This window comes from Monoraphidium neglectum, assembly GCF_000611645.1.
Source record: "Monoraphidium neglectum strain SAG 48.87 unplaced genomic scaffold scaffold00408, whole genome shotgun sequence".
In the NCBI taxonomy this organism is placed as follows: domain Eukaryota; kingdom Viridiplantae; phylum Chlorophyta; class Chlorophyceae; order Sphaeropleales; family Selenastraceae; genus Monoraphidium; species Monoraphidium neglectum.
Window position 1 is genome coordinate 1631 of NW_014013220.1, and position 10811 is coordinate 12441.

The following is a 10811-nucleotide window of genomic DNA, read 5'->3' on the forward strand; positions in this document are numbered from 1 at the left end:
GGCTCATTGGCCAAGGCTCACGGGGGGGTTGACCTCTGGGTGAGCTCATGTGCCCCCTCCCGTCGCTTCCCAGCGGCGTGCCCTACTCACACTGCCACGAGTCACGTGGCTGGGTGGGGGTGAGGCCAGTATGGCCCGGTTAGCAGGGAAGACTCTCTGTGGTGGGAGCCCCTAACTGCGGCCGGTCAGAACTTGAGCCACTTTAAAGGGTGAAGCGTTTGGTTGTTTAAGTGACAGCTTGCCCGCGAGGCCCTCCTTGTGAAGCACAATTACGGCTGTGATGTTTGCAGGCTGTCCAAGTGGGCGCTGATCTCATCTTCTTGTCAACACCTGCTTCCACTGGGTATCACCACAGACCACGATGGACAACCCACAGTGGTGCGTGGACGTCAGTGCATTGCTGCCAAGCATACCTAGGGGTGATATCACTGCATTTGCTGCGTATGCTGCTGGCTCAACAGCTGTACCAGCATTATTTCGTATGACAATTGCCGCGCTCGGACAAACCGAACCTGACAGCCTTCCTCACAAGCAGCGCACAATGCCTGCTGCACCCGCCACAGGTTGTTTCCCGCGAACTGTTTGTTGAGTGCTGCATAGAGGCTTTCTTTGCAGCCGCAGTCATATGAGCCAACATCAAGTGGGCAACTCTCAGTGGGCTATGATAACCGACGTTTGTAACTCTGGCAATCACTTTACTTGAGTGGGGTCATCAAGACAACAGAATCTGCAGGCTGTGAAATAGTGCAAGGATGCAGATTGGGGCAGCGCACACACAGGCGGCAGCAACAAGAAGACACCTGATTCATTTGCAGATGGCAATATGGGGCACCACTGCTGGCGGATGGGGGGTGCATATTGGTAGACTGTAAAAAGTTTTCAAGAGCGGGCGCGTAGTCCCTCCTGTGCATCATGGCTCACAAGAAGCCAAGTCGTACAGGGCCAATGACGACCTTATCATAACATTTGATTGCGAGGCTCGGGGAAGCAAATGGCATGCTGCCACGCAGCAGCTCAATGATAGAATTACTGTTTTGTTATGATCAATGCATGCTCGGTGCATTACACCCTCCTTGTCAGCGTCATTGCAGCTCATCTCATCCCGCCGCTGCCGCCGCCGCCGCCACCGCCGCCGCCACCCCTGGGCACTGCAAACGCGTACAGAGCGTACAGCACCGCGCCCGCCGCCGCCAGCGCGCCGATCACGATGCCGCCGCGGTAGAACAGCCCCAGCAGCACCTCCTCCAGCGCCAGCAGTGAGCCGATCAGCACGCGCTCGCCGCCAAGGAACACCAGCGTCAGCAACTGCGTGCAACGACGAATGGGCCATTGTGTGGCGCGAAAGGAACCATTGTGGCGGTTTTTTCTCGGCTAGTGAAGCTGCATCCACCTGCAACGCCGGCTTGTTATGCCTGCCATTGCAGGTTAATTTTGGTCACCAGGCGCACGCTGGCATTCAGGGGTGCGGCGCGGGCCGGCAAACTCGCCTTGGGAAGGGCGAAGAGCGCAACAGCACCGAGGAGTGCAGCGCTTGCCCTCCGCTGCGTGTCCATCGCATCCCAGCGCTGCCGCGCCGAGGCCAGCAGCCGCGGCAGCTGCTCGGGGGCGCCGCCGCTGGCTGCAAAGGGCGGGGCACGGGAGAAGGGGCTCAACCGAGGCAGGAGGACTTGGCAGCTGCATGTGTGGACGTCTGCGCATAGAGCTGTCGACTGCTGCCTGTGTGAGCACCCCCCTGCTCGCATGTCTCAGGTGCTCACCGGGCGACTGCTGGTGCTGCTGCCGGTACCGTTGATCGGCACTCTCTTGCTGCTGCGTAGGTGGCTCTGGCTGGTGATTTGTCGCATGCAGTCGCTGCGGGCGCCGCCGAGCTGCAGCGTGGCACTGCACAAGCCGCGGGCACGCAATGGTGCATGGCGAGTGCAGCAGGCCTTGTCGCAAAGCACGTTGTATCTGTGGGTTGTGTGTGGATGCTACTGTGCCCGCCATTATGAGTTTGAGGCCAGCTGGTCAGATCCTGGTGTTCAGGTGTGGCTTCCCAATAATCCTATCACCACATTTATTTGGTGTCAAACGCACATCAAACACTAACAAAAATTGGAGCTATTGAACAAGGACCGAACGAGTGCCTCCGCCAATCCCCGACAGCTGCACTGAAGTGCTTTGACAGCTTGTCGATTGCCTCAGGTCGCCAGACATCACTCGCACTTCGCATAAGGAGACGCAGCACGCGTGCGCGCTGCTCATGGCATCCTCATCTGGTGAGAGCGGCTGGGCAACGCCGGCAGCAGTGGCGCGACGACCAAATGCGCATGCCGCCAGGCAGCATGCAGCCTCCATCTGATGCCCCTGCACAGCATGAGCCTTGAGCCGTCTGGGCAGTGGCGCATGCTGCAGTGCTTGCTCGCGGCGGTGCGCCCCGCCCAGCTGGGCGCTCGCAGGTTCCGCGCAGGTTCCGCGCAGGCGGGGCCCTCGCTTACCCCACCCATCCCTGCGGCCCCGCAGGCGGCGCCCCCGCCGCCACGCTCGCCGGCCCTGCGGCGGCCTCCGGCATCATCGAGGCCACCACCCAGGTGTCGCGGTTCCATTTGGAGACCCTGGAGGTGCTGACGGCGCGCGGCCTGGACCTGCCTGGTGTCCAGCTCAGCGTAGACGGCAAGGCCCTGCTGGAGGACGCGCACCTGCAGCTCAAGGCCGGGGTCAGATACGGCCTCATAGGGCGGTGAGAGCGCGAGCGGCGGCCTGGGGCTAGAGCTTGGGACGGGCGTGGTGGAAGAGGCAGGGGCTGAGAGAGGGCGGCCGCTGTGGGAAGTGAACGCCGTGCTGCTGCCGTCCGTGCAGCGAGGTTGAAGAGAGACAGCCACGACAAGAGGGCCGAGGGTGGGGAAGGTAGCGCGTGCAGCGGCTGCCGGGTTTGCCAAAGCGTCTGGTTGTGTGGATGCAGTGCTTACGCGTCCTCCGCCTCGTCACCCCGCAGCAACGGCGTAGGCAAGAGCACTCTGCTCAAGGTCATGGGGGAGCGGACGCTCATAGGCTTCCCGCCCCACCTGCGGGTCTGCTATGGTGAGGGGCGCAGCTCGCTCCCGCCGGCGGCGCGCGCTGTCCTCGCTGCCGTCTGGGGCGCCCAATCTGCCGCGGGCTGGTCGGCCTGCGCCCTCCTGGGTGGAGCGCAGCCTCCTGGGAAGGCGGCTGAATGCGGCGCCGATCCAGATATGAACAAACATTTGCGCAGAGTCTCAAATGCAGAAGCCCGTGCAGGGGTTCTAAACAGCGCCCGAGCGCTCCGCGCCACACACCCCAAAGTGCGCCCCACCGCCCCGCCCCGCCCGCCGCGCGCAGTCGCTCAGGAGGCAGCGGCCAGCGACGAGGCCACAGTGCTGGAGGCGGTGCTGTCAGTCGACCCCCAGGGCGCCGCGCTGGACAAGTGAGAGGGCGCCCTAGCCAATGGCACACGGATGGGCGTTCGGGCGCTCTCTGCAGCTGCGTGCTACAGCGCTGATTGACGGGATTCTCTGGGACTGTCGACCGCGCTCCTCACAAGCTGCTGCAAACGCATTCAATTAAGGCAACTCAAGAGCAATCCTCAAATCTCCCTCGCTCCTAATTAGGCAGATAGCTGAGCTGGAGGCTGCCGTTGACAGCGGCGATGCTCTCGTCATCGCCGCCGCCGTGGCCGCCGCCGCCGCCGGCCGGGAAGCCCAGGCCTCGGCAGACGCTGACGCCATCGCCGCGAAGCGCAGCGGGTTCCGCGGCCTTCTCGCGCGCAGGGCGGCGATCGACCAGCAGGCGAAAGCGCGGGCCGCCAAGGCCGGCGCCGACGCCGCCGCGGCGCGCGCGGCGGGGCGCGCGTCGGCGTCCGCGTCCGACGGCGGCAGCGGCGATGACGAGGACGCAGAGGGCGGCGCGGCGACGCCGACGCTAGAGGAAGCTGAGGAGGCAGCACACGATCTGCTGAACGATCTCTACGAGAGGCAGGCCGAGGCGGACCCCGACGCGGCACGCGCGCGCGCAGCGCAGATCCTGGCGGGTCTGGGGTTTGACGCGGCCAGGCAGGCGGCGCCGACGGCCAGCCTCAGCGGCGGGTGGCGCATGCGGCTGGCGCTTGCGGCGGCGCTGTTCGCGGGGCCGGATCTTCTGCTGCTGGATGAGCCCACCAACCACCTGGATCTGGAGGTGGGTTGGAATTGTGGTCGTTGGCGCAGGTGTCTGGCGAAAGTTCGGTTAGGAAGGGTGGTGAGGGAGCGTCAAATTCATTTGCACGTGATAGAGGTTGTTTCCAGGTCGTGCTTTTGCTCACGTGGCCGACGGTGCAGGAAGGCTGGTTCCTGCGCGCTCGGCACGTGCGCCTCGGCTTGCGAGCCCCTTGCCACGCGCGTGCACAACGGCACCCCTCGCGCTTTCCCTCTCCCCTCCACCCCTGCCGGCGCAGGCGACCCTGTGGCTGGGCTCCTACCTGACCGGCGGCGCGTGCGAGGGCCAGACATTGCTGGTGGTGTCCCACGACCGGGCCTTCCTGGACACTGTGGCCCAGGAGACGGTGCTGTTCAAGGACAAGGCGCTCAGGTGAGGGATCAGACCCGCTCAAACACCTAGCAACATTCGGCGTTGCCATATAATTTCATCAAGGAGTCGGGTGCGTGCGTGGGGGATGTTGGCAAGCTGCACTGCTCCTGGGGCGTCCGCAGCATGCCGGAGCGGCAGTGACTCGGGGTTCGTCTGAGAGCGCGCGCATGCCGCCTTGCCGCTGGCCTGCCGTTGCTTGCTGGTGCAGATACTGCCCTCGGCAATCCCACTGCCTTGTCTTGCTAATTCTAGCTGCGACATTTCAACTCATACGCACCCTTCCAGCTCTTTGTACCGAACCCAACCCCTCAACAACCCCGCCCCGCCGCCGTGCACCCCCTGCAGGTACTGGAGCGGCAACTACTCCGCATTTGTTGACGCGCGCACCACCGCCCACCAGGCCAAGCTCAAGCAGATCGGGGCCATGGCCAAGCAGCGCAAGCATGTCGAGAACTCCATAGTGGTGCGCGTACCTGCCTGTGGGGCACGGGAATTCAGGGCAGTTTAGGGGGGTCGGGGCTGTGCGGTGTTTGCAGGAATGATCTTGCAGCAGCTGTTCAGGGCGTGCGAGAAAGGTTGTGGGCACAGCGATGGGGGGCACTGCATTGCGCACGCAACAGCGGCTGGGGGCCGGGTTGTGCCGGGCGTGGGGGGAGAGGTTGTGCCGGGCCTGGTCCATGCGCGTGGGTGTGATTGGGTTTACTGTGGATTCTCATGGGCCTGCTACGGTCCTGTAAATTCACTCACACACGCACGCACGCACACGCACACACGCACACACGTGCACATGCACACAAGCAGAAGCCGGCCTGGGGCTGATGCAGGGCCTTGGGTGGGAGGGTGTCACGCGCAAGGGTGGGTGCATCATCGAAGCGACGAACCTCATGCCTGGCCAGCTCTTTGGTTTGATCTGAGCTCTTTTCAAACCCCGTGCTCCGCGCAGGCCCAGAACCGCCAGGCGCGCCAGGCCGGCGACGACAAGCAGCTGAAGCAGGCGGCCAGGTGGGTGGTTGTTGGTTGGGTTGGGAGCGTGGGTGGGGGGGGGTGGGTTCAAGGTGGCGGGCGCGCTCTCGAGCTCGATCAATCATACAAACAATACAATGGTGCTACCCCAACGTGCATGCTCAGCCAGCAGGCCGTTTGCTGACAGTATCTGGCCCAGGCTTGCTGTATTGTGGCACGAGGCCTGCCTTGCTGCCAAGGGGGGTTTTGTTCGAATCAGCGGTCATCCGCACGGTTCTCGCTTATTACTGCACGGCGCTCCTTCATGATTGTTGAGCCTCCCCCTGCCTCTGTTCTGCTCTCCACCAGCCGCCGCAAGAAGCTGGAGGAGCGGTGGGGGTCCGACAAGACCGAAAACGGGCGGCGCTACCAGGTGGGAGCTGGGGGCTGGAGCTGGGGGCTGGGGGTTCGGGAACCCGCACATTTTGGGTGCGGAAAGTATGGGCCGTGGATGTGGGGTTGCATATGTGGGTCCATGCGTCGCCTGCCTTTCACACTGGGCAAGGGCGGCGGGGCCCCTCATGTTGCGTTGCCGTCGAGGTGCCTTGTTCACCGACAGCCGCGAGAGCATTTTGTGTATTGCTGGGCTGCCCTTGGCTGCATGCCAGCTGGCACCTCTCCCTGCGTTGACTTTACGCCTCCCCCACCAGGACAAGCATCTAGTTGAATCAAACAAATACAGCGTCGAACACCTCACATGTGTATTTGGTGCAATGACTGAAAGTGCCTCCACTCCCTGCCGCGCCGCTGGCGCCCGCCACAGCTGTCCAAGCACGGCTACTTTGGCACGTTGAAGCGGCCCCCCATCGTGCTGGAGCAGCTGGACAAGCCGGTGCAATTCAACCTGCGTGAGCGCCACGCGCCCCCCGCAATCAAATTGCACTCGCATTCTGTGTCCTGCTGGGGCGGGCTGGGGCAGTACCGCATAACTTGACTTTGCGCCGGCCGCGTGCCGCTCAGCCCCTCGCTCCCGGCCCCGACGAGCACCGTGCGTGCTTCCCCTCGCTGTCTTCAAGTTCAGCCGCCAGCCGCTGCACGGCCCCAGGCGCGGGTCATCTCTGCTTTTACCCCTGCCCTTTGCCGACGCCGGCCCACACGCCAGCTCGCCATCCTCGCGAGATGTTGCCAGCATTCTGTGTCTCCGCTACTGCCAGTGCACGGCCAGCTCACCTCCACCGCCGGCAACCCCCCCCCCTCATCCCTCCCATCCCAGCCGAGCCCGAGGCAATCCGCTACACCGGCCCGCTGCTGCAGCTGCGCGCCGTCTCCTTCCGCTACCCCGGCGCCGCCAGCGCCGTGCTGCGGGGCGTCACGCTCGACATCGCCATGGGGGCGCGCCTGGCGCTGCTGGGGCCGAACGGCGCAGGCAAGAGCACGCTCCTGCGGCTGATCGCGGGCACTGCCAAGCCGACGCCGCCCGGAGACGAGGAGGACGGCGGCGACGGCGGCGGCGCCGCGGCCGGTGGTGGTGCCAAGGTGGCGGCGGCTGCAAGGCGGCCTGCAATGAGGGGCCTCGCAGTGACGGCCGCGGCGCTGCCGACGGCGCAGGCGGCGGCGGCGGCCGCGGCCAGCGCGGCAGGTAGCGTGGAGCGGCACGCCAATCTCGAGGTGCGGGGGTCATTGCATTGACTTTCTGCCCCAGTGCAAGGCGCTTGAGTAGAGGGTGCTGTCTTTTGCGCTGCTCAGCTGTACATGCTTCGTGTCGCAGCCCCCGTTATTGGTGTGCACTGGGGGCAATATCACCTCATGTGATTAGTCCTCATCCTTGGGAGCGGCTCCCCCTCCCATTGCACCCTCTGCCCAACAGGTTGGCCTGTTTGGGCAGCACTGTGTTGAGGACCTGGACCTGGAGACCACAGCCCTCGAGCACATCGCTTGTGAGTGTGACATTTGGAGGATATCCAAAGACCGCAGTCCGTAACAGCTGGGGAGCAACTCGATTACAACCCTTGCCCTGGGTGTATGTCGTTTTAGCGTTACGAAAAGGTCCCGATTCTCCTTACGCAGCATCCATTCGTCTGACACTACCTGCGTCTCTTGTGGGGTTGCGCTGACGCTCCAGCCTTCCCTCCACCGACGTCCACCTTGCGCCCCTCCACAAAACAACATCGCAGCCATCGCGCCGTCCCTGCGAGACCAGGAGGCCCGCGACTTCCTGGGCAGCTTCGGCTTGGGCGGCCGCCTCGCGACGCAGCAGCTCGCGACCCTCAGCGGCGGCCAGAAGGCGCGCGCGGCGCTGTGCTTCGTGCTGCTGCGCCGTCCGCACGTGCTGCTGCTGGACGAACCCACAAATCACCTCGACCTCGACGCCGCTGGTGAGCTGAAACAGCCTGGAACAGCCACAGCTTTGACACAGTCCAGAGCTATTTGTTGCGGGGGTTGCAGCAAAGCCCACTGTAAAGCCAAAGTGCGCAACCACCATGCCGATCAGTCGTCGCTTGATACGCTTTTATCGGCTCTCTCTCGACAACCCACTCTGATCTTGGAACGCACACTCTCCGTCCCCAACCCCGACCGTCCGCAGAGGGCCTGGCACGCGCCCTTCAGTCCTACCCCGGCGCCGTCATCCTCGCCAGCCACGACATCCGGTTCGTCGACGAGGTGCTCAGCGGAAGCCCTGCGGGCGGCGGCGGCGCCGTTGGCGGGGCCGCGGGAGCGGGCAGCGGCGCGCAGGTCTGGGTGGTGGGCAGGGGCGGCGTCAAGCGGTGGGAGAAGGGCAGCGCCGCTGATTACGCGGCGTCCCGGCTGGAGCGAATGCAGAAACAGGTCGCGCAGGCTGCAGCAGCGGCAGCCCGGAGAGCCGGTGGGACTTGAGGGTGGCAGGGCATGACTTGGGAGCACAAGCACAGCGGACATTAGAACGCTCATCGGCGGCCTATGGATAGGAGCAGCGTGCGCCAGTCGTCCTCCATGCACGACGTGTACATTTCCACCTGTCACGCACACTGCTGCGTGAAGTGCCACGACGCACTGCACACGTGTTTGCCGGCCGCCGGGTGCTGCCTGTTTTTGACAGCTGTACCTGCATCGGCAGTTTTCTGCCCCATTCCGTCCGTCAACGAACGCTTTGTGTGCCTGGCTTGGTTCGGTCTTGCTGCTTCCTCATCCCATCCTTCGTTTGGTTTGTCGCTGCGCTGAAACCACGTGCACCCACCTCAGCCACCTCCCCTTCAACAAGGCACACCCCACCACCTTGATTGGTTGTACCTCTGTCTAGCATAGCTCTGTGTGCACCAACGGTTTCCTCGACCCCAAGCCTGTGTGGTTCTGATGGACTGGCTGCTGTCATAAACGGGAGGCCTGAGCCTGCGCCGCTGTGGCCACTGGGGCTGTACCGCTGATGAGGATTGAAGAAGCAGCAGGAGTCCCCCTTCCGGCTGGCCTGCAGGGGCAGGACGGTGTCCTCGCTGATGGGTTTTGGATGGAGCCTGGTTGCAGGTTGTGGTGCGGCGATGTATCAAATGGCCCATATTTTCTTGACAACAGCCACCTGCCCCAGTGCATTGCACTAATGGCAAGCGTTGGCGCTGGGCTTCTAAGCAGGCGTGCATGCTAGCTTGGTCGCAGCAGCATCTGGCAGGCCCAAGAGCTGCGCGGCTGAGGTGTAAGACGGTGTTGTTGTATAGCACGGCAGCCCGGCGCTTGGATAGTGCTGCGCGCCCCATCAATACAGCTCTGGAAACGCTGCAGGGCCCCGCCCCTCGCGCCAGCGCCTGTCAGGAAACAACCCTGTTGGAGGCTTCTTCCATCTCCTGGAAAGCTGTAGCCCTTGCAAAAACGCGATTACAACGCCACCTTGGACTGCAGAAACCTCTCCAAAGACAGGCCCGGCCTGCCCAGTCCGTGCCGCCCAGGTGGTGGGCCTCGCTGCTGCCTGGTGCGCCAAGACGACGCGTGCGTCCGCCGGCCCCTTAGGCGAGGCGGTTGCCCAGGTGCGCCGTCCCGCCGCCGACGGCCCTCGAACGCGCGCCCGCGAGCGGCGGCGATACCGACCGCGGCGCAGCCGGCAGCAGCGCGCGCTCGCCGTCGCCGCCGGAGGGGTGCCTCAGAAGCATTTCGTCCCGCCTAAGGGCCAAGACGGGCCTGTGAGCGCCGCCGCTGGGCGAACCCGTCTCGCCTCGCGGCAGCCGGCCGTGCTGGCGCCTCTGGACCAGCGAGTGCTGCTGCTGCTGCTGCTGCTGCCACGGCGGCCACGCCACGCCCGCCGGCGCGGCGCCCGAGCCGTCCTGGCGCTCGGGCGCGTACGGCCGCCGGTTGCCGCCTCGCGCGTTCCCCGCGCCGTCCCACGCTGGGGCGCCGCCGCCGCCGCCGCTGAGATGCGCGAGCAGCCGCGAGGGCTGCGGCGGCGGTGCAGGCGCAGCGGCTGCGGTGCCAGCATTGCCAGCGACTCCTCCATAAGCAATGGCGCTTGCCATGGGGGGCTGGCCGCCCCACCCTGCAGCCTGCGATTGGTGGGGCGGCTGCTGCTGCTGCTGCTGCTGCAGGGAGGGCTGATGGTAGTACTGCTCGCCGCCGTACTGCTGCCCGCTGCTGTACTGCTGTCCGTTGCCGTACTGCTGTGAGCTGTAGTAGGCGTACTGCTGGCCGCCATACTGCTGTTGGGCGGTGTACTGCTGCTGCTGCTGGTAGGCAGCGCCACCGTACTGCTGCGCCCCGGAGGCCCACTGCTGAGCGGCGCTGTACACCTGGGCCTGCGGTGCTTGATAGGGTTGAGCAGGCTGCTGCTGCTGCTGCTGCTGCTGCTGCTGCTGCTGCTGCTGCTGCACCTGCCATCCCCCAGCACTCGGTGCCTGGTAGTGCTGCTGTTGCTGCCAGGTGGCGCCGCCGTGCTGCTGCTGCTGGGCCGGGGCCGCCCAGCTGCTGCCACCGCCCGGCTGCCAGCTGCTCTGCTGCTGTGACCGCTGCTGCTGGTCCCAACCAGAGCTCCCCTGCTGCTGCCAGGCAGCGCTGGGCGCGTCTTGCCGCCAGCCGCTGTCCGCCTGAGGCTGCTGTTGCTGCTGCTGCTGCCAGCCGGCAACGGTCTGGAGCGGCTGCGGTTGCTGCTGCTGCTGTTGAGCTGGCGCCTGGTCGCGACGCAGCTGCCGCAGCAGAACTTGACCCGGCAACTCATCCTGCGGCTCTGCCTGCTGCTGCTGCTGCTGCTGCTGCTGCTGCTGCTGCTCCTGTGGCTGTTGCTGCACCTGCTGCTGCTGCTGCTCACACAAATCACTGGGCTGCTCCGGGCCGCGCCCACGCGCGCGCCCCAACCC

At 64.9% G+C, this 10811-nt stretch overlaps 3 protein-coding genes across 3 annotated transcripts in view; 1 reads left to right on the forward strand and 2 right to left on the reverse strand.

The window, feature by feature from the left end:
- Window positions 1-1092: 1092 nt before the first annotated feature.
- On the reverse strand, window positions 1093-1844 carry MNEG_3294 (hypothetical protein; the record flags this gene model as incomplete). Its single annotated transcript, XM_014048226.1, has 2 exons — window positions 1093-1305; window positions 1758-1844. The coding sequence occupies 2 exons, from the start codon at window positions 1842-1844 to the stop codon at window positions 1093-1095; spliced, it is 300 nt and encodes a 99-aa protein (XP_013903680.1).
- Window positions 1845-6681: 4837 nt separating this feature from the next.
- On the forward strand, window positions 6682-8376 carry MNEG_3295 (ATP-binding cassette, sub-family F, member 3; the record flags this gene model as incomplete). Its single annotated transcript, XM_014048227.1, has 5 exons — window positions 6682-6697; window positions 6776-7170; window positions 7370-7439; window positions 7677-7877; window positions 8087-8376. The coding sequence occupies 5 exons, from the start codon at window positions 6682-6684 to the stop codon at window positions 8374-8376; spliced, it is 972 nt and encodes a 323-aa protein (XP_013903681.1).
- A 1097-nt stretch (window positions 8377-9473) lies between these two features.
- The window catches only part of MNEG_3296 (hypothetical protein), a gene marked incomplete at both ends in the record, with an annotated part of 7915 nt that continues 6577 nt past the window's right edge, over window positions 9474-10811 (reverse strand). The window contains one exon of the mRNA XM_014048228.1: window positions 9474-10618. Within this exon, the coding sequence (XP_013903682.1) occupies window positions 9474-10618 (1145 nt within the window). The remainder of the gene's footprint in view (window positions 10619-10811) is intronic.